Below are 22,797 nucleotides of genomic sequence, written 5' to 3' on the forward strand. Positions count from 1 at the left end.
ACAACATTTTCAATAGATCAATATTTTATTTGTTTCCTAAAAATTGAGGGAAAATTGCATAGGAGCATTTCCATAAATTTTAATCCCCTGTTCCTCTCAAAAGTTTTCATGTATTTTTAAGGGAGTTTTTCCTTGCCACTGTCGCCCTCGGCTTGCTCAACAGTGGTTTTTGGTCTGTCGGTCTGCAGCTGCAATGAGGAGAATCTTTATCTTACCTTTCCTTCCTACAGACACGCCTGGCCTGGTCGGTAGCCAGGCTAAGACTCTCATTGTTATCACTTGTAAAACACAACTCCACAGTATCTGTTTTTCTTTATTTATTCAGTTTTTACTCATGTTTACAATGTATATATTTGTAATTAGACATACTTTTTATTACAATAATGTGCAATTTGGGATTCAGCACTAACTTTGAGCTCTGTTAACTAAGTCTGTTCACACCATCAAGCCAAAAATACCCAACAAATTCTTCAGACTTTACTGTCATCAAAGTAACTGTCTTGCCCTGCACAAATGCTTGTGAGAGCACAAACCTGCCAAAATACCACCTAAGTTACTTAAGAAGGGAAATAACACTGTTTTAATGACTAGTTATTTAATTTAGAATTAACAAACAAATATGAGAAATGAAAAGCGAATAAAAGTTTAAATATTAAGCTGGCAATCAAAGAAACCTGTAACATGTACTCTGGAAACTTAACATAGAACAAACCAAACCGTATTATTTGTTATATAACACTTTGCATTACAATTTCAGCTCACAATAAGCTGTGTGTCTAAGATCTTCCACTTGGAAACATTTGTGTAAAAGAATACTAATGAAACACATCTACGCAATCTACATAAGGCTAAATGTGACACACTGTTTACCAAGCAAGAGAAGAATGTGTGGTCATCCATCAGAAACAAACTGAATCGTTCCATTTATTGGTCAGTCTTCATGAGTTTTGATGTTGGTGGTAGAAGCTGATTATTCATGCTCAGGACAACAGCTGTAGCATTTCTATTTAACATGAAGATTCAAGGGAAGGAAGGAAAAGTGCCGTTTCATTAACACAAACTGTTAACTTCTACACTTCCACTAACGCACAACTATTACAGGAGGTACCAAGCCGCCAATCCAGCAAGAGCAGCGATCCAAGCAGCCAGCAGCACCTGACCTGTGGGCTTTCTCAACAACCCCGCAGCCATCTGATAAACATATGCAGATCCTCCACTGGCAGCTACAGTAAAAAGAAAAGAGACAAAAATTATAACCATAAAGCACCACAAAATCTTGTTAGTAGGTTGATTTTTAACCAGTTACACTTTCAGTCTAAAGTTACAGAGACAAAGTTGAAGCCTCTCTAACCAGACAGGAGATAAAAGTGGAAGAAAGTTCATAACGAAAAGGTATAAAGATAATTCACTAAGGGACCTGAATTGGGTGGCACGGTGGCCTCACAGCAAGAAGGTCCTGGGTTTGATCCCCAGGTTGAGCGGTCCTTTCTGTGCGGAGTTTGCATGTTCTCCCCGTGTCCGTGTGGGTTTCCTCCCACAGTCGAAAAACATGCAGCCAGGCTAACTGGAGACACTGATTGGTCCTATAAGTACCTAGCCACTAGGATGCATAAACCAGTGCATTGTAGTGCCGGTCCCAAGCCCGGATAAATAGGGAGGGTCGTGTCAGGAGGGGCATCCGGGGTAAAAACTGTGGCAAATCAATAAGGCGGATCACTTTCCGCCGGCAACCCCTGACGGGAGCAGCCGAGGAAATAGACTAAGGGACCTGAATTATTGACATGCTCAGGTAGTGCAGAGGTAAATTAAACTAGTCCACTACCGCTGGGGTCCAGGGTTTGGATTCCCAGTGGTGCTATCAGCCAGCTGGGCATCTACATGTGAAATATACAAATGTATGACATATTGCGGTGGGTTTAATGTTTTGAATAGTTGTTGGATGTTTACCCATCTTGGCAGCATAATATGGGCATTTACTAATGTCTCCTTGCATGTCACCATGGACAGGACCTCCATCCAGAACCTCGTCTTCAATAGTCTTTCCAATTTCCTCCAGTTCTTGGAAAACCTACATGGAAGATATGAGTAAAAGAGTTACTCCCAGGTTACATGCAACTGTACTGTACTTAATAGTACGTTACCCCTTTGACCTCATGGGTTCAAGAGTGAGCCCATAAAAGCATTAAAAATTGGGAAAACAGCACATGTGAATACCTTCTATACTACATCCTACCTCCATGTTGAGCTGAAAGGCCAGAACGGCCTCTTGGACGATCCTCTGCTTGGTGTCATCATCAAGCTCTAGCTCGTTCATGCGGCTCCGGTACAGCTGCTTGAAGCCCTTGTGGCTGTGGATCCCATCAAACTGGTAGAAGTAAACTCCCTCTCCAGTAGGAGGCAGCTTAAGGGCACGCTGGGCCACTTTCTTCAGCACCTGTCCTCCGGAGAGGTCACCCATGTAGCGCGTGTAGGCGTGAGCCACCAGCAGGGAGGGGTCTTCACGGCCGATTGTATGAACGCGCTCGACGTAGCGATGAGTGGCAGGGGAGCAGCTGATCTCACGCTGCCAGTCGTCACCGTAGAAATACTGGAGATCCTGGGCCAAGGCGTCACGGCGGTGCAGTTCGGCGGGGAAGTAGAGAGGTGCGAAATGTGGGTGATCCTTGTTTTTTTCGATTTCCTCCTCCATGGCTGAGTAGGTGTAGTAGAGAGCCACTGCTCCAAGCTGAAGTAAAGTCAAGATCTTTTAGTCATATTAAACAAACATAACAGGTAAAGGGGCAAATCTATAATCAGAAGTGATACAACAGTTGTAGCCCAATGCCTGCAGGAATGGGGACAAGATAAGATAAGATCACAGTGAGATAATCCCCTAGCACACCAGCATTGCGATTCTGAACACCCCGGTTCGAATCTCGGCTCTGCTACCGGTTGGCTGGGCGTCCTCTAGCAGGCACAATTGGCCAATGCCTGCAGAGGATAAAACTGGCCTCAAGTCTGCTGAATTTGAAAGACCGGACTAAGTGGTTATCAATGCTGTGTAAGGACCTTGGTTGCCCAGGGCGCCTGTACAGAAAGTGGAGAAGCGCAGAGATGGGGGCGTGGCTCTCCGTACACAAAGCCAACCTCACACACAAACCCACAGAAGTATGGATGAATAAGAAGGGATTGGTGGACTGCGCACACGTCGGAGGGAGTATATGTCAGGCAAATATACACCATCCTTGGATGCCATGGGGGTCCCCAGCAGCAGATTGGCTATGCTAAATTGGGAGAAAAAGAGGGAGGGGGGGGATAAGTACAAGAGAAGGGTAGGAACTCGCCCAGAAAAGAGACCTTCACCTCACAAGGACATATGCCTTGGTGTTTTGCTGCACCGCAAAAAAGATAAAAGATTCTTCAGCACAACCTCAAATTATTAGGTTGAATCTTAAATGCAACTGGGTGTTTAGGACAGTTGGATAATGTCCCAAAACACATTATAGCTGGTTTTAAATTGGCCTAAAATTAGGCTTTGCAAATAATTCAAATCTTTCACCATCTACTGTACATAATATTCAAGAAGTCCAGAGAAATCTTAGGTGGCACTGTTTGAGAAATGGTCATGCTATTGTGACAAATTTAGCCACATGGGCTCAGATGGTCATCAGTTGAGTTGGCTGTGCTATAGTTTCCTATACATACAGATATGTCGCCCTGACACACTTTGACCCAGCTCACCACTGACCTTTTCAAAGCTCTGCTAATGAAACGTAAGGTTCATATGATGTAGTCATAATCTGATCATGTGACAGCAGCCTAACCTTAAAGAGCTCCCTGCGTATGCGTCCACGGAGAAAATCTTTGACGAACTGTGTGTTTTCAGCCTTCTCATGAACTTCCTTGGTTCCTGCAGCCAGCATCTCAGAAAGATCCTCAGGTCTAGAAAACAAATGCTCAGGTAATTTTACTTCTGAAGCTAATTCGGAAGTCCAAATTCCTTTTGGACCAAAGTTTACATACACTTTAGGGCTGGGCGATATGGATCAAAAATTATATCTCGATATTTTTTTCTGAATGGCGATATACGATATATATCTCGATATTTTTTTATTCCATAAGGTAATAACAAAAAGACACTTCTGAGACAAAGCTACATGTTCCAATTTTTTTACAGGCACTTTTATTAATATTCATGCTGGGGAAGCTTCACACAAGAATTATTTTTGCTTAAAAAAAAAAAAAAGAGCTATTCTAAGAAAAAAAAAAAAGTTGTTTTCTAAGGCATTTCCTGTTGTCTAACGTGAATTACAAATATATTGTCTGGCCCTTTAAGAATGTTAAGTGCACTATAGGGCGCAGGGAGCGAGTGTGTAGGGAAGATGTTGGAATGACACGGTTTCCGGCTGAGCTTGTGTGACATTAAAAGTAAAACCCCGTTAAAGTAAACCCCTCGTTAACCCCCCACCCCCCCATGTTTGGACTTTATACATTATTTTATGTATATGTCGCCACAACATTAACATTTACATTAATATTTTCTTTTACTGTATAGAACTCAGTTCTGTAATACAGGCAGAACTAATCGTTCATGTTACTGTGTAACTATTACAACATTTAATGTATTTTATTCAGCGTTCTGCTTCATGCACTTTATTATTATTTAACAGCTTTATTTGTTGTTTAATTGCTGTTTGCTCCTTGTTTACTGCAGAGTTAGTTCATGCAATTTAATAATGTTTGGTTGTTTATTGGCCGACAACAAGAAATACTATAATAGAAGATAAATAAATAAATGACGTGTCGGACGTCGGGCGATCGTCCAGTATAAACTAACACAACCACGTACAACATCCAGTACAGAAATCACTCCCCATAATGTTTGTTTTTACAGTGAGCAAATATATGCACATCACATATACAAACACAAGAGTCAGAACAACAGGAGACGCCCCGCTACGTTATTATTACTTTCTCAACACTTAATGTGAAGTAAATACGTGCATGTCAGCGCGTGCATGCGCTTGTGTTGGTTTTTGAAACGAATAACGACTCGTTTTCTTGTTTTTTAACTTTGGGATTTGAAGTGAAAAACGAATGAAGGTACACGGAGCTGGAACCTTTTGTCTGGACTTGTTTTCGGCATTCTCTACAGAATACATTATTCTGCTGCTCATCTGACACTTTGAATTCGAACCATCTCCAAATAATTACAAAATTAGTCATTATTTTTCTTTTTAGTAAACAGCTCCTCTTCGATAGATTCTGTCATGTCTTTATCCGTCTCCATGCTATCGCTGCCTGCAGGAATTACTGGTGAAGCGGTGGGGAGGGGGGAGTTGTGTTCAGTGAGGGAGAGGGGCGGGGCAGGTGAACATGTGCAGAGACAAACTGGGAGAAGAGAAAGACGAACTGTCGGATCTAACTGGAACGCAACATTTATATCGATATATGCGATATTGTCTTATCTTATATCGCGTATGAAAATATATCGATATTTTTAAAATATCGATATATCGCCCAGCCCTAATACACTTATAATGACCATGCATGTCAGGTTTTCATTTTGGGGCATTTTCACCCATGCTCCAAAGCAGTATGGGTTCCAATCAGTTGCAGAAATCATGGCATACTCATTTCTTACAAGTGCATGTAAACTTTGGACTGGAATGTAAGTATGACTGGCTGGCAATACATTACCTGACATTCTCCTTTTCCTCAATATCCTCATACACAAGTCCTCCACCGTTTGCCGAATCTTCTGTCTTTACAGCAGACATCGCTCACGCTGTCTTTGCTGTCTGCTTAAATAATTTATTGTATTAGGATTTTATGGTCATGTTTTACACACTTTGGCTACATTCATGACAGGACAGGTAGTTACTGATTACACAAGATTTATCAGTTTAAGTCTTAAATGTCAAACACAATCACAGACAATTCTGTATCTCCTCACTTGCAAGTCAGAGGAAACCCATGCAGACATGGGGAGAACATGCAAACTCCTCACAGAAAGGACCTGTTGTGGTCGGTCCAACTTGCCTGGAATCGCTGGGCGCAATGCAGTAACACGGGCCGGACAGGATGCCAATCTATTCCCCACAACAGCCAATCAATTCTGTACGTACACGTCCAACCGACCTATAGCACCCCTAGGGATTCAAACCCTGGATCCCTAGTAATGGGCCAGTGCAATTTCCCACTGCGCTACCAGATCTAAATGTAAATTAATCTCTCCAAATGTAGAACTGACCTTGTCTTTGAGATCTGAAGCCCAAGAGAAAAACAGCATACACAGACCAGCGGTGACAACTCTACTCCTATTACAATACAGAAAACTACACATGCTAGCTGAATAAGTGACACAGTTAAGCCTGTAACAATACAGAACAAAGCAAAGGCAGTTTAAACAATGTTTCAGCTGATCGGGGCAAGAGTGGCATGGTGGGTGATGCAACAGAGAGAGTGATCACATGTCAAAAAGTCATGCTGGTGTTTACACTGACCTCATAATGACTGTAAGAGGATATTATTTACAACCTGACAATATAAACTGTATACTGGTTAAAATTTTTTGTAATTTTATACCATGGCAGAATTAAATCATTGCAACCTTGCTGTAAACTGATTATCTTAAAAATCATAAACCAGTTCAGTATTGATTTATATATTTTGGTGGCACGGTGACTTCACGGCAAGAACACCCTGGGTTCGATCCCCAGGTGGGGCGGTCCGGGTCCTTTCTGTGTGGAGTTTGCATGTTCTCCCCGTGTCCGCATGGGATTCCTCCAGGAGCTCCGGTTTCCTCCCACAGTCCAAAGACGTGCAGTCAGGTTAATTGGAGATACAAAATTGTCCTTGTGAAGTGATGAATCTTGTATAATAGGTAAATACCGTTTCTGCCATGAATGTAACCAAAGTGTGTAAAACATGACGTTAAAATCCTAATAAATAAATAAATAAATAACATTAAAACACAAACCTTAAACAACATGTTCAGTAGATTGAAAAACATCAGTTATTCAATCAAGATCATGTATATAATGCACTTTTTAGATGAAGTGAAATACATTCATTATAACCTAATTAATCTGGTTTACCACGTTTTTGGAACCAATTCCAAAATTCAGCTTATAAAACGGATAGTTCCGGTCCTAAAATCTGATTGGCTGAGCCGCGTTCGAAGCCGTTGTAAAATCCCCGATAAACTCACACCTATGACCACCTCACATCATTCCATATTAATACGCCACTGAAAAGAAAAATTTAATGTTATTTTCGCCCTCATGTTGCCTAGCAACACTGTTAATCGAACTATTTTGCGTCGCGGAAGAATGCTTTATTGTAAGATTATACACAATAAATACATTTATGAATTAAACATTGTTGTATTTATTATATTTTATGTTGACCGCCGTTTTATAAAAGCAATAAGCCACTCGAGACCGTACGTTACTGTTACGATTTTAGCACGGGGAAAGAAGTTTTAGTTCAAAAACGTCATCCCCGAGCTAAAATCACAGTGACGTACGGCCTCTCGTGGCTTATTGCTTTATTAACAAACTGTCCATTACCACAATCACAAAAAGAGGTAAAGGTCTGTTGACATAAGATGGGCCATTTAGTAAAAGAGTCTGCCATGTTTGCATTTGTGAGCAGTACATGTTGTGATAGAGTGAAGGCATCTGGAAGCAGGTTTATATCTCAATATATGACAATGTCATAAAGCCAGCTTTTTTGAAGCGTTATTGTACACCTGATAAAACATGACGGAGCAGAATTAAATGATCGTGTTTGATCATGTTCTTCAGATATTTTCACCTCATCTGTACTAATAAAACACTTTGATTTTGACCAGTGAACCTTCAACCTGCTAATCCTAGTTTAGCAGCTGAGAATAGCGGTTTTTATTTGGCTTTGTTTAGGAGTTAATCTGATACAAATCCGATTAACAGTATCTAAAAAAATATCACTGAAGCAGTGCTAACGCAGTCCTGTTTAACCACAAACACTAGAACAACATAAAGCGCTATAAAATCTACTCACCTTTGTTATTCGTCTTTCTATATAAGACAGGGAAGTGCTTATTTACCTCAGAGTCGGAGGCCACGTGCTTTTTCTGCCCTGACGTAGAGCAGATTATAAACCATACACACGCTCCAGTTCCGGTACAAATGATTTATAGATCAGCGAATCCAATGCTGTGTAAACGCAGCTTTTTTTAAACTTTTTATTTAGTTAAAATGATTTAATGTTCCCAAACAAAACCTCAATATAAATAAACCCGTGTAATGTTTTATTATTTACAACATTAAGCAAATTTTATGAGAAAAGTATGGAAACACGTTCACGCCACGTAAAGTAAAATAAAGAACATGTACGACTTCCTATTTTAACAGTTATGTTGAAATAAAAAAACACAAATTTAGGATTAAATAGCATTTTTCCCCCCAAATGTAAAATAAAAAAACATTAGTTCATAAAAAGTAAATTATTTTATGAATAAAACATATTTTTTAGATATTTATATATATTTCTTATTTATATTTATACTTTTTTGTAGATATTTAGTCAAATTATTGAGTCAGTTTCTTGACAGAAAGTCACTTTAGGATTATAAGTCACATAAAGAAAGTTATAAATTAATATAAATTCAAAATAATGAAACTGGAAATGAAAAAAGAAATTAATATAAAATAACATTTATCACCTTGAGTTTGAAATTGCAAAACAGTTTCAGATTAAAATAGAGTTAAATGTTCTTTTTAAGATAAAAGTATTGTGTATTATTATTATTATTATTATTATTATTATTGTCTTGCTTACTTTTATGCATTCTTCATGTTGTTGGAATAAAAAGGCAATTTTAAGTACAACATTTATAGGTATTAAATGTCAAAATTTTAAGAACATTATAAGTCTTAATAAATGTCAAAGATATAAAAGTAACATGTCAACAAGACTTGACCTCGGAGTTGTCAACATTTTCAATAAAAAGTTTAAACTTTATTCTGAGATTTTTTTTAAAAAGTGTCAGAGGTGCTTGACATTCTTTAAATTAAGTTAATACCAATAAAGGTAAGGAACTTGAGGCATAGCAATAAAAGATGCTTTATTATTCTATTATTCTTCAAATACACAGCAACCTTACATGAATTGTAAAATACAATAATGGAAAAAATTTGAAGATGCATTAACATATTATTGTGGCACACACACTTGTGTGAACGTACAACCATTTCTAATATGGTTTAACTGGATTTGCAAAATTGTTTACACCTGTTACAGGTGCTGAGATTGTGATCAGATTATCCAAGATGCATTTTAAATCCAGGTAAATGCAGGTGTCGACCAGCCTATGAGTGAATGTAAAGGTCAGAATGAGAGTGTTTACTTTGATTTCTTACAGCAAAGTGGAATAATAAATGTTAGAGTAATCTTTATCATTATCTGTCATTTGAACACTAAACATCATTGATAAAACAGCAAGTGCTTATAACAGAATTTCAACTGGTAAGTAAAGATTCATGAATAAAAGTACTAAAAGTAGATTAAAACAAAAAATCTTTCAGTAGAACAACATTTTCAATAGATCAATATTTTATTTGTTTCCTAAAAATTGAGGGAAAATTGCATAGGAGCATTTCCATAAATTTTAATCCCCTGTTCCTCTCAAAAGTTTTCATGTATTTTTAAGGGAGTTTTTCCTTGCCACTGTCGCCCTCGGCTTGCTCAACAGTGGTTTTTGGTCTGTCGGTCTGCAGCTGCAATGAGGAGAATCTTTATCTTACCTTTCCTTCCTACAGACACGCCTGTAGGAAGACACGCCTATTTATTCAGTTTTTACTCATGTTTACAATGTATATATTTGTAATTAGACATACTTTTTATTACAATAATGTGCAATTTGGGATTCAGCACTAACTTTGAGCTCTGTTAACTAAGTCTGTTCACACCATCAAGCCAAAAATACCCAACAAATTCTTCAGACTTTACTGTCATCAAAGTAACTGTCTTGCCCTGCACAAATGCTTGTGAGAGCACAAACCTGCCAAAATACCACCTAAGTTACTTAAGAAGGGAAATAACACTGTTTTAATGACTAGTTATTTAATTTAGAATTAACAAACAAATATGAGAAATGAAAAGCGAATAAAAGTTTAAATATTAAGCTGGCAATCAAAGAAACCTGTAACATGTACTCTGGAAACTTAACATAGAACAAACCAAACCGTATTATTTGTTATATAACACTTTGCATTACAATTTCAGCTCACAATAAGCTGTGTGTCTTAGATCTTCCACTTGGAAACATTTGTGTAAAAGAATACTAATGAAACACATCTACGCAATCTACATAAGGGTAAATGTGACACACTGTTTACCAAGCAAGAGAAGAATGTGTGGTCATCCATCAGAAACAAACTGAATCGTTCCGTTTATTGGTCAGTCTTCATGAGTTTTGATGTTGGTGGTAGAAGCTGATTATTCATGCTCAGGACAACAGCTGTAGCATTTCTATTTAACATGAAGATTCAAGGGAAGGAAGGAAAAGTGCCGTTTCATTAACACAAACTGTTAACTTCTACACTTCCACTAACGCACAACTATTACAGGAGGTACCAAGCCGCCAATCCAGCAAGAGCAGCGATCCAAGCAGCCAGCAGCACCTGACCTGTGGGCTTTCTCAACAACCCCGCAGCCATCTGATAAACATATGCAGATCCTCCACTGGCAGCTAGAGTAAAAAGAAAAGAAACAAAAATTATAACCATAAAGCATCACAAAATCTTGTTAGTAGGTTGATTTTTAACCAGTTACACTTTCAGTCTAAAGTTACAGAGACAAAGTTGAAGCCTCTCTAACCAGACAGGAGATAAAAGTGGAAGAAAGTTCATAACGGAAAGGTATAAAGATAATTCACTAAGGGACCTGAATTGGGCGGCACGGTGGCTAAGTGTGTAGCACTGTGGCCTCACAGCAAGAAGGTCCTGGGTTTGATCCCCAGGTTGAGCGGTCCTTTCTGTGCGGAGTTTGCATGTTCTCCCCGTGTCCGTGTGGGTTTCCTCCCACAGTCCAAAAACATGCAGCCAGGCTAACTGGAGACACTGATTGGTCCTATAAGTACCTAGCCACTAGGATGCATAAACCAGTGCATTGTAGCGCCGGTCCCAAGCCCGGATAAATAGGGAGGGTCGTGTCAGGAGGGGCATCCGGGGTAAAAACTGTGGCAAATCAATAAGGCGGATCACTTTCCGCCGGCAACCCCTGACGGGAGCAGCCGAGGAAATAGACTAAGGGACCTGAATTATTGACATGCTCAGGTAGTGCAGAGGTAAATTAAACTAGTCCACTACCGCTGGGGTCCAGGGTTTGGATTCCCAGTGGTGCTATCAGCCAGCTGGGCATCTACATGTGAAATATACAAATGTATGACATATTGCGGTGGGTTTAATGTTTTGAATAGTTGTTGGATGTTTACCCATCTTGGCAGCATAATATGGGCATTTACTAATGTCTCCTTGCATGTCACCATGGACAGGACCTCCATCCAGAACCTCGTCTTCAATAGTCTTTCCAATTTCCTCCAGTTCTTGGAAAACCTACATGGAAGATATGAGTAAAAGAGTTACTCCCAGGTTACATGCAACTGTACTGTACTTAATAGTACGTTACCCCTTTGACCTCATGGGTTCAAGAGTGAGCCCATAAAAGCATTAAAAATTGGGAAAACAGCACATGTGAATACCTTCTATACTACATCCTACCTCCATGTTGAGCTGAAAGGCCAGAACGGCCTCTTGGACGATCCTCTGCTTGGTGTCATCATCAAGCTCTAGCTCGTTCATGCGGCTCCGGTACAGCTGCTTGAAGCCCTTGTGGCTGTGGATCCCATCAAACTGGTAGAAGTAAACTCCCTCTCCAGTAGGAGGCAGCTTAAGGGCACGCTGGGCCACTTTCTTCAGCACCTGTCCTCCGCAGAGGTCACCCATGTAGCGCGTGTAGGCGTGAGCCACCAGCAGGGAGGGGTCTTCACGGCCGATTGTATGAACGCGCTCGACGTAGCGATGAGTGGCAGGGGAGCAGCTGATCTCACGCTGCCAGTCGTCACCGTAGAAATACTGGAGATCCTGGGCCAAGGCGTCACGGCGGTGCAGTTCGGCGGGGAAGTAGAGAGGTGCGAAATGTGGGTGATCCTTGTTTTTTTCGATTTCCTCCTCCATGGCTGAGTAGGTGTAGTAGAGAGCCACTGCTCCAAGCTGAAGTAAAGTCAAGATCTTTTAGTCATATTAAACAAACATAACAGGTAAAGGGGCAAATCTATAATCAGAAGTGATACAACAGTTGTAGCCCCATGCCTGCAGGAATGGGGACAAGATAAGATAAGATCACAGTGAGATAATCCCCTAGCACACCAGCATTGCGATTCTGAACACCCCGGTTCGAATCTCGGCTCTGCTACCGGTTGGCTGGGCGTCCTCTAGCAGGCACAATTGGCCAATGCCTGCAGAGGATAAAACTGGCCTCAAGTCTGCTGAATTTGAAAGACCGGACTAAGTGGTTATCAATGCTGTGTAAGGACCTTGGTTGCCCAGGGCGCCTGTACAGAAAGTGGAGAAGCGCAGAGATGGGGGCGTGGCTCTCCGTACACAAAGCCAACCTCACACACAAACCCACAGAAGTATGGATGAATAAGAAGGGATTGGTGGACTGCGCACACGTCGGAGGGAGTATATGTCAGGCAAATATACACCATCCTTGGATGCCATGGGGGTCCCCAGCAGCAGATTGGCTATGCTAAATTGGGAGAAAAAGGGGGGGGGAATAAGTACAAGAGAAGGGTAGGAACTCGCCCAGAAAAGAGACCTTCACATCACAAGGACATATGCCTTGGTGTTTTGCTGCACCGCAAAAAAGATAAAAGATTCTTCAGCACAACCTCAAATTATTAGGTTGAATCTTAAATGCAACTGGGTGTTTAGGACAGTTGGATAATGTCCCAAAACACATTATAGCTGGTTTTAAATTGGCCTAAAATTAGGCTTTGCAAATAATTCAAATCTTTCACCATCTACTGTACATAATATTGTGAAAAGATTCAAGAAGTCCAGAGAAATCTTAGGTGGCACTGTTTGAGAAATGGTCATGCTATTGTGACAAATTTAGCCACATGGGCTCAGATGGTCATCAGTTGAGTTGGCTGTGCTATAGTTTCCTATACATACAGATATGTCGCCCTGACACACTTTGACCCAGCTCACCACTGACCTTTTCAAAGCTCTGCTAATGAAACGTAAGGTTCATATGATGTAGTCATAATCTGATCATGTGACAGCAGCCTAACCTTAAAGAGCTCCCTGCGTATGCGTCCACGGAGAAAATCTTTGACGAACTGTGTGTTTTCAGCCTTCTCATGAACTTCCTTGGTTCCTGCAGCCAGCATCTCAGAAAGATCCTCAGGTCTAGAAAACAAATGCTCAGGTAATTTTACTTCTGAAGCTAATTCAGAAGTCCAAATTCCTTTTGGACCAAAGTTTACATACACTTTAGGGCTGGGCGATATGGATCAAAAATTATATCTCGATATTTTTTTCTGAATGGCGATATACGATATATATCTCGATATTTTTTTATTCCATAAGGTAATAACAAAAAGACACTTCTGAGACAAAGCTACATGTTCCAATTTTTTTACAGGCACTTTTATTAATATTCATGCTGGGGAAGCTTCACACAAGAATTATTTTTGCTTAAAAAAAAAAAAAAGAGCTATTCTAAGAAAAAAAAAAAAGTTGTTTTCTAAGGCATCTCCTGTTGTCTAACGTGAATTACAAATATATTGTCTGGCCCTTTAAGAATGTTAAGTGCACTATAGGGCGCAGGGAGCGAGTGTGTAGGGAAGATGTTGGAATGACACGGTTTCCGGCTGAGCTTGTGTGACATTAAAAGTAAAACCCCGTTAAAGTAAACCCCTCGTTAACCCCCCACCCCCCCATGTTTGGACTTTATACATTATTTTATGTATATGTCGCCACAACATTAACATTTACATTAATATTTTCTTTTACTGTATAGAACTCAGTTCTGTAATACAGGCAGAACTAATCGTTCATGTTACTGTGTAACTATTACAACATTTAATGTATTTTATTCAGCGTTCTGCTTCATGCACTTTATTATTATTTAACAGCTTTATTTGTTGTTTAATTGCTGTTTGCTCCTTGTTTACTGCAGAGTTAGTTCATGCAATTTAATAATGTTTGGTTGTTTATTGGCCGACAACAAGAAATACTATAATAGAAGATAAATAAATAAATGACGTGTCGGACGTCGGGCGATCGTCCAGTATAAACTAACACAACCACGTACAACATCCAGTACAGAAATCACTCCCCATAATGTTTGTTTTTACAGTGAGCAAATATATGCACATCACATATACAAACACAAGAGTCAGAACAACAGGAGACGCCCCGCTACGTTATTATTACTTTCTCAACACTTAATGTGAAGTAAATACGTGCATGTCAGCGCGTGCATGCGCTTGTGTTGGTTTTTGAAACGAATAACGACTCGTTTTCTTGTTTTTTAACTTTGGGATTTGAAGTGAAAAACGAATGAAGGTACACGGAGCTGGAACCTTTTGTCTGGACTTGTTTTCGGCATTCTCTACAGAATACATTATTCTGCTGCTCATCTGACACTTTGAATTCGAACCATCTCCAAATAATTACGAAATTAGTCATTATTTTTCTTTTTAGTAAACAGCTCCTCTTCGATAGATTCTGTCATGTCTTTATCCGTCTCCATGCTATCGCTGCCTGCAGGAATTACTGGTGAAGCGGTGGGGAGGGGGGAGTTGTGTTCAGTGAGGGAGAGGGGCGGGGCAGGTGAACATGTGCAGAGACAAACTGGGAGAAGAGAAAGACGAACTGTCGGATCTAACTGGAACGCAACATTTATATCGATATATGCGATATTGTCTTATCTTATATCGCGTATGAAAATATATCGATATTTTTAAAATATCGATATATCGCCCAGCCCTAATACACTTATAATGACCATGCATGTCAGGTTTTCATTTTGGGGCATTTTCACCCATGCTCCAAAGCAGTATGGGTTCCAATCAGTTGCAGAAATCATGGCATACTCATTTCTTACAAGTGCATGTAAACTTTGGACTGGAATGTAAGTATGACTGGCTGGCAATACATTACCTGACATTCTCCTTTTCCTCAATATCCTCATACACAAGTCCTCCACCGTTTGCCGAATCTTCTGTCTTTACAGCAGACATCGCTCACGCTGTCTTTGCTGTCTGCTTAAATAATTTATTGTATTAGGATTTTATGGTCATGTTTTACACACTTTGGCTACATTCATGACAGGACAGGTAGTTACTGATTACACAAGATTTATCAGTTTAAGTCTTAAATGTCAAACACAATCACAGACAATTCTGTATCTCCTCGCTTGCAAGTCAGAGGAAACCCATGCAGACATGGGGAGAACATGCAAACTCCTCATAGAAAGGACCTGTTGTGGTCGGTCCAACTTGCCTGGAATCGCTGGGCGCAATGCAGTAACACGGGCCGGACAGGATGCCAATCTATTCCCCACAACAGCCAATCAATTCTGTACGTACACGTCCAACCGACCTATAGCACCCCTAGGGATTCAAACCCTGGATCCCTAGTAATGGGCCAGTGCAATTTCCCACTGCGCTACCAGATCTAAATGTAAATTAATCTCTCCAAATGTAGAACTGACCTTGTCTTTGAGATCTGAAGCCCAAGAGAAAAACAGCATACACAGACCAGCGGTGACAACTCTACTCCTATTACAATACAGAAAACTACACACGCTAGCTGAATAAGTGACACAGTTAAGCCTGTAACAATACAGAACAAAGCAAAGGCAGTTTAAACAATGTTTCAGCTGATCGGGGCAAGAGTGGCATGGTGGGTGATGCAACAGAGAGAGTGATCACATGTCAAAAAGTCATGCTGGTGTTTACACTGACCTCATAATGACTGTAAGAGGATATTATTTACAACCTGACAATATAAACTGTATACTGGTTAAAATTTTTTGTAATTTTATACCATGGCAGAATTAAATCATTGCAACCTTGCTGTAAACTGATTATCTTAAAAATCATAAACCAGTTCAGTATTGATTTATATATTTTGGTGGCACGGTGACTTCACGGCAAGAACACCCTGGGTTCGATCCCCAGGTGGGGCGGTCCGGGTCCTTTCTGTGTAGAGTTTGCATGTTCTCCCCGTGTCCGAATGGGATTCCTCCAGGAGCTCCGGTTTCCTCCCACAGTCCAAAGACGTGCAGTCAGGTTAATTGGAGATACAAAATTGTCCTTGTGAACTGATGAATCTTGTATAATAGGTAAATACCGTTTCTGCCATGAATGTAACCAAAGTGTGTAAAACATGACGTTAAAATCCTAATAAATAAATAAATAAATAACATTAAAACACAAACCTTAAACAACATGTTCAGTAGATTGAAAAACATCAGTTATTCAATCAAGATCATGTATATAATGCACTTTTTAGATGAAGTGAAATACATTCATTATAACCTAATTAATCTGGTTTACCACGTTTTTGGAACCAATTCCAAAATTCAGCTTAACAGACTGTCCAGGTCTGTTGACATAAGATGGGCCATTTAGTAAAAGAGTCTGCCATGTTTGCATTTGTGAGCAGTACATGTTGTGATAGAGTGAAGGCATCTGGAAGCAGGTTTATATCTCAATATATGACAATGTCATAAAGCCAGCTTTTTTGAAGCGTTATTGTACACCTGATAAAACATGACGGAGCAGAATTAAATGATCGTGTTTGATCATGTTCTTCAGATATTTTCACCTCATCTGTACTAATAAAACACTTTGATTTTGACCAGTGAACCTTCAACCTGCTAATCCTAGTTTAGCAGCTGAGAATAGCGGTTTCTATTTTTTTATTTTTTTGGCTTTGTTTAGGAGTTAATCTGATACAAATCCGATTAACAGTATCTAAAAAAATATCACTGAAGCAGTGCTAACGCAGTCCTGTTTAACCACAAACACTAGAACAACATAAAGCGCTATAAAATCTACTCACCTTTGTTATTCGTCTTTCTATATAAGACAGGGAAGTGCTTATTTACCTCAGAGTCGGAGGCCACGTGCTTTTTCTGCCCTGACGTAGAGCAGATTATAAACCATACACACGCTCCAGTTCCGGTACAAATGATTTATAGATCAGCGAATCCAATGCTGTGTAAACGCAGCTTTTTTTAAACTTTTTATTTAGTTAAAATGATTTAATGTTCCCAAACAAAACCTCAATATAAATAAACCCGTGTAATGTTTTATTATTTACAACATTAAGCAAATTTTATGAGAAAAGTATGTGAGGTGTCTGGAAGGTTCATATAAAATAATTTGGTCAGATATCTCTTTTTAATATTCCTTTTAAAACAATCTCATATATAGGTTATTGTGTAGAAGTGTTTCCCACACTTCCGGGATGCCTCTCATGAGACCTCTACATTCCATAAGGAGGCCGGGGTGTATTCGGTTGCAATCCCACATCTGGGATCCATTTTAAATGCATACATTTCTGTTATTCTATAGAAAATATATTAATCACACAGAGGCCCTAACTGTCAGTAGGAGTGTGGGAACCTCTGCTGAGTTGTAAGAAAATTACCCACCCTATGATTTTGTCTGGATATTCAAGTATTTAAGGAGAAGCAAATTCCATTGGAGTCAGAGAGCAGCAGATCCGAACACAAGCTCTCTCCGGACAAAGCCAGGCTGTCCGAGCGACACTGCTATTATTCTGTAATAAACTTCTTAATTACAAATAAACTGTGTCAACGGAGTCGTCATTTCATCATCGGCACCTCATCGCTGAGACAAAGACACCTCAGATGGCGTCACGAACAGGATCTGATGTAGCTGCTACACTGTCATAACGACATCAGGTGAGCGTTCTATTTTTTATGATGATAGGGCGTGAGCCTGTGTGTTGTAATTTGTGGTGTTTGGCTGCACTGAAAGATCTGGTGTGTGAGCTATGAGGTGTGGACGGTGGAATGATGCTCCGTCTAAATTTGAGGTTTATTGCATAGTAAACTTTGCAATAACGGGGGGTTCTGGAAATATAATTAATAAGGATAGAAAAGGAAAAAGTTTAAGTAGAAGTAAGAGAAGAAAAAAAGGTGTGTACAATAGCCTTAATTAGTAACGGTTACAGTGTGTTAATACGCCATGCGAGATTATGGAGTTTTGGGCCCAATAGACTTTATGAGCGGTAAGACGTGGATATTAACCATTGCGTGAACATTGGCTAGATATACAGTAGTTGTGTTGTGAAAATAAGAGGAGAAAAATGAAGCTCTGAGCGTGGGGACATAGGACTAAGAGATGAAGTTAAGGATTAAGAGTAATTGTGGTGAAAAGGGACAAGAGAAGAAATGGAGGAATAGTTCAGTAATAGGAAAAGAGGTTAAAATGTTTAAAGGCATAGACGAATAGCGCTAAAAGGGATAAACAGAGTTAAAAAGATTAAGAGAATAATAGGAAAAGCATGCTTGTGTTAAAAAAAAATAGGAAAAAGGGTTAACTCATTATTTAAAATGGAGTGAGTGAGAGAGAGAGAGACGGGGTGTGTCTTTCTGGGTTATGTGTGTGCGTAGGTCCTTCATGTATGTGTGTGTAAGAGCTTTAGGTCTATGTGTGTGCGTTTGTGTGTGTGTGAACCCCCTTGTGTGATAAGAAGAAGGAGGGGTGTTATGTGTGTGTGGTGTGTAAGAGCATGATGTTGATTTGTGTGCATTTGTGTAATGTGTGGCGCCTGTCTTAAGTGTTAGTGTGTAATTATTTTAATAGATTACATTGGTGGATAGTAGGAGATATAGTGAGTTTAGATGTAGTATTTATTTACAGACAATGAGCCCTTGAAGAAGATTTGTTTTAGTAAGTAATAAGTAATTTTAATAAGCTTCTTCAAGAAGGACAGTTAATGCTAATTAAGTAATTAATGATAATTAATGAGCTTTCTTTGGGAGGTTAATTAATTAAAAATTTATGAGCCTCAGAAATGATGAGGACATTTGAAATGTAAGCAATAAACTCCCAAGAAAGATTTTTAAAGAATGGATATAGTATTAAAGTGAAAAGTATAGTGTGAATCATGGCTTAGTGTTTAGATGAAGTGCTGACAGCTAAGTTGCATTGAATTCTTATAAGTAACAAAGTCCTGTTTTTTGCTCCCTGATCCCTTTGTGTGTGTGTGTGAGAGGGGGAGAAAAAGTGGGGGCTGCCCAGACTTAGAGAGCTGCGTAAGGTGACGTCAGAGGTGCTGCTTCTATGTGCGTATGGGAGAGAGAGACAGTATCCCACGTTTAGGGGGAGTTTTTGGCCTAGGGAGTAAGGAAATCAAATGGTATGGAGAGCTGTCAATCATAGTGATTGGAGGGTGTCGTCTAGTGTGAGGTTGAGTGTAATGTGAGTAATGATGGAAACCAGATGATGCGAAGTGTGGTAAGGGCAGGCTTTAAAAAAAAAAAGGAGAAAAAAAGACCCCTAAGCCCACTTTTATGAAGAATTAGGATAAGTAAACCAATAAATTGTAAAGTTATGTGTGAGTGTGTGTAATATGCCATGAATCTATGTGATTTTTGCTGCTGCTGGCTGTGGTGTGGTTTTAAGATAAAGTATGTTTGAAGTTGAGTTTTTGACACCACAGACATTGGAGAGCCAGCCTCAGGAGGTTTGAAGGATGAGGAGCAGATAGCAAATAGTTAAGATAGCAGAAGAATAGAATGCATGTAATTCAGATTTGCAGAGATCCGAGGACGTAAAAATTTATTAAAAGGAGTTTAAGGAATAGACAATATAAAGGAGTTTAATGTAAACAGAAATAAGGAATATGTAAGGATTTAAGGACTGAAAAGTAGTCAGAGGAACTGAAGGAACTGAACTAAGTAGGCCCATGTACATTAATGTATGTGTGTGTGTGTAGTTGAAGTGCCTAACCTTTGTAGGTGTAATGTTTAGCCTGACTGCAAATGCTTGCATGTGTATAAAAGTTTGTTGAAGTGAAGGAAAAAAACCTGAGCAAAGTTGTGAATTAATAGAGTGCTGTTTAGTAAAAGACTTTATAAACTTTGCCCTGTCTTCTGATTCCTGTGTGTTCATATGAGACGACTATAAAGTGGGTTTCTGTGAGCAGAGGAGAAGGAGGGGTGATTCCCCCCTTGTGTGTGCTGATGCAAAGTGGAGGTGCAGTTGTTCAATAAGGACTGAAGTGTGATGACATCATTCATCTAAATCAGGCCAGTGTTCCTGTTTATTATCACAAACTCTGCTATCCAATACCTGCATTTTAAGTGTATTTTATGATTATTATTCATCTATTTGTGTATACAAGAGTATATGTATTTGTTTATACTAAATGATTAGAGAGCAAAGGCTTGGCAACAGACTGATCGTTCATAGGAATATACTAAACTTTGATTGCTAATGTGAGTTTTATTGTCTGTGCATGATTTCTGATCTAAGCTGTGTTGGGGTTTGATATTGAGACTATTTGTTGGTTTAAGGTGAATGAATATGCGAATTGGACTTTATTTGATGATAGTTGGTCCCTTGTGGGAGTGTGTGAGTTTGAGTTTCATATGGGATAGGACTTTCTTTTATTTGGGGGATTAATTGAGTGAGCTTTTGCTTACAATTTGATAGATTCTTTGGGTGTTTGGTTATTATAATAGGAGATACTTAGTGTTGTGGATGGTTGTCACCTTTGGAGTTGGCAAATTCATTTTAGGTTTTATTGATTGTGTCAAATCGGTTGCTTAGGAAAATAAAGGAGTGGTAATTGAAATAGTTTTAAGTAGTTATAGTGATTAGTCTCATTTTTTGCAATAAGGGTATATAAGGAAGTCATTACAATGTCGGAGAAGGACGTTAAAATTGCGAAGGTTATTACTCCTGTTGATGTGATACAGAAGAATAACTCTTTAGTTAAAGGCATCCCAAAGATGATGGAGAAGTGGAATAAGCGTTGGCCTGAGATTAACCAACCTTGGCCATTGGAGGGAACGTTTAATCCAGATGTAATTAATACAATGCAGGTGCTTGTGTCTACATATAAAGCTGATCAAAAGAAGGGTAAAAAAGGTGAAAAACGTAAAGAAAAAAGACAAGAGGAGCTTGGCATTCTCCAGTTGTTTGAGAATGAAGGGCAGAAGCGGATGAGAGCTGCAAAAGAGAAGAGAGACAGAGGTGCAGAAGAAATAGAAAAAAGCACAAAAGAAATAGAAAAACGAATGGCGGAAATCAATGTGCCTTTTTCACATGTGGACTCAGTGAAAAAACCCCCTCCCTATCAGAAGAATGTGAAATTTGAGGAGGTTTATCCCCAGCTCCCAGTGATCAGTCAGGAGGGCAATTATCAAATCAGAAATGAGGATGATCGAATAATAGAAATGGGACAAGCGGAAACGACCATAAAGATGTACCCAAGTTCTAAAAGTAAGAAGAAGACGACATCTTTGAAAACTAAGGGTGAGCTGAGGATCAGGAGGATGGAATTTGAAGATGATGAAGATCGAAGCGATCTGGAGGAGGTCATGGGAGGATATGACCCTGCAGTCAGGAAGATATTGGCTAAAGCGGAAAAGAGAGGAGATAAAACAAGGAGGAGAGAAGACTCAGGGGATGAAAGCTCTAAGGAGAGTGAAAATGGAGGTAGCGATAGTGATTCAGACGGTCCTATGTATTCAAGAGGGTTTTTTCCTGCAACATCCAGCACCAGAATTGAGAACAAACAGAAGGCTTTAAGAAAGGTGGGAAAAAGTATAGATCAATGTCTTTCACGCCTGGAAGAATCTACTAGTCCGGAAGGCCGGAAAGAGCTGGAGGAGCAATTAAGGGAATTGCAGATACAGAAGAAAGAATTGCAGAAAGAAGACTCCAAACAAGTGGACAGAAAGTATGTGTTGCGTTCAAGAAAAGGGAAGTCACTGGAGAAGATGTGTCCAGTGGTCATCCGAGGACAGAGTTTGGAGTACAAGCCTTGGCAGAATACAGATATGTCAGATATACTTGAGAAGCTGCCTACTCTTCAGGATGGAGCACATCCTTGGATTTCAAAGCTGGAGGAGATTATGGTGGGGACACAATCGGCTGTAGGAGATATTAAGAGACTTCTAGCTAATCTCCTTGGGGTTCCAGCCATGGAGGAGCTTCTACAGAAAGCAGGGCTTAATCGATATGTGGGGACTGCTGTGAATGACCCGGAGTTGTTTTCTGCGAATAGAGGTCGAGTGTGGAGAGCGCTAAGAGATACGTTTCCGACAAATGTGCATCCAGATAATATTCTCATTGAGCCATTGGGCCAGGGAGAAAACCCGAGGGCATATGTCTCGAGAGCCCATCAAGTGTGGAGAAATGTCACAGGAAATGATCCGGACTTGAATCGAATGGAGCAGTCAATTTTGAGAGCTAAAATACAGAAGGGGCTGCCTTTGCCGGTGAGGAGTAAGCTAGCAGAGGTGGTTGGTCTTGGAAGCATGGAAAAGGGTGTCTATACAGATCATATAGCCCACCAGGTGGAGCTGTATAGGAAGAAGGAGCATGATCAAAAAGAGCAGGACCAAGAAACCCTTAGAAAACTTAACCAAATACAATTGGTGGATAATAAGAAGAAGGAGAAGAAGCAGGCTGTGGTTATACAGAGTCAGTTTCAGCAAAATCCACCTTTGCCACAAGTACAGCCGAGCCAGGCTCAGCCTCAACCA

General features: G+C 39.8%; 2 protein-coding genes across 8 annotated transcripts; both read right to left on the minus strand.

Moving 5' to 3' along the window:
* Positions 1-302: 302 nt before the first annotated feature.
* On the minus strand, positions 303-8,114 carry LOC134335807 (heme oxygenase 2-like). Of its 4 annotated transcripts, XM_063018402.1 has the most exons (7): positions 8,026-8,114; positions 6,233-6,299; positions 5,680-5,780; positions 3,804-3,921; positions 2,234-2,725; positions 1,948-2,068; positions 303-1,223 (listed from the first exon to the last, which is right to left on the minus strand). In XM_063018402.1, exons 3-7 carry the CDS (start codon positions 5,757-5,759, stop codon positions 1,096-1,098), a joined length of 939 nt encoding a protein of 312 aa, XP_062874472.1. In that variant the 5' UTR covers positions 5,760-5,780; positions 6,233-6,299; positions 8,026-8,114; the 3' UTR covers positions 303-1,095. The 4 variants fall into 4 exon arrangements, with proteins under 4 accessions (XP_062874472.1, XP_062874471.1, XP_062874474.1 ...); XM_063018401.1 differs by lacking the exon at positions 6,233-6,299; XM_063018404.1 differs by lacking the exon at positions 6,233-6,299 and having other exon boundaries at positions 5,680-5,783.
* Positions 8,115-9,603: 1,489 nt separating this feature from the next.
* Positions 9,604-17,208, minus strand: LOC134336214 (heme oxygenase 2-like). 4 transcript variants are annotated; one of them, XM_063018927.1, is made up of 7 exons: positions 17,109-17,208; positions 15,754-15,820; positions 15,201-15,301; positions 13,325-13,442; positions 11,748-12,239; positions 11,462-11,582; positions 9,604-10,717 (listed from the first exon to the last, which is right to left on the minus strand). In XM_063018927.1, the coding sequence occupies exons 3-7, from the start codon at positions 15,278-15,280 to the stop codon at positions 10,590-10,592; spliced, it is 939 nt and encodes a 312-aa protein (XP_062874997.1). In that variant the 5' UTR covers positions 15,281-15,301; positions 15,754-15,820; positions 17,109-17,208; the 3' UTR covers positions 9,604-10,589. The 4 variants fall into 4 exon arrangements, with proteins under 4 accessions (XP_062874997.1, XP_062874999.1, XP_062874996.1 ...); XM_063018929.1 differs by lacking the exon at positions 15,754-15,820 and having other exon boundaries at positions 15,201-15,304; XM_063018926.1 differs by lacking the exon at positions 15,754-15,820 and having other exon boundaries at positions 17,109-17,207.
* Between the last annotated feature and the right edge of the window lie 5,589 nt (positions 17,209-22,797).

The sequence above is a fragment of the Trichomycterus rosablanca genome, chromosome 22 (assembly GCF_030014385.1).
Source record: "Trichomycterus rosablanca isolate fTriRos1 chromosome 22, fTriRos1.hap1, whole genome shotgun sequence".
Classification (NCBI taxonomy): domain Eukaryota; kingdom Metazoa; phylum Chordata; class Actinopteri; order Siluriformes; family Trichomycteridae; genus Trichomycterus; species Trichomycterus rosablanca.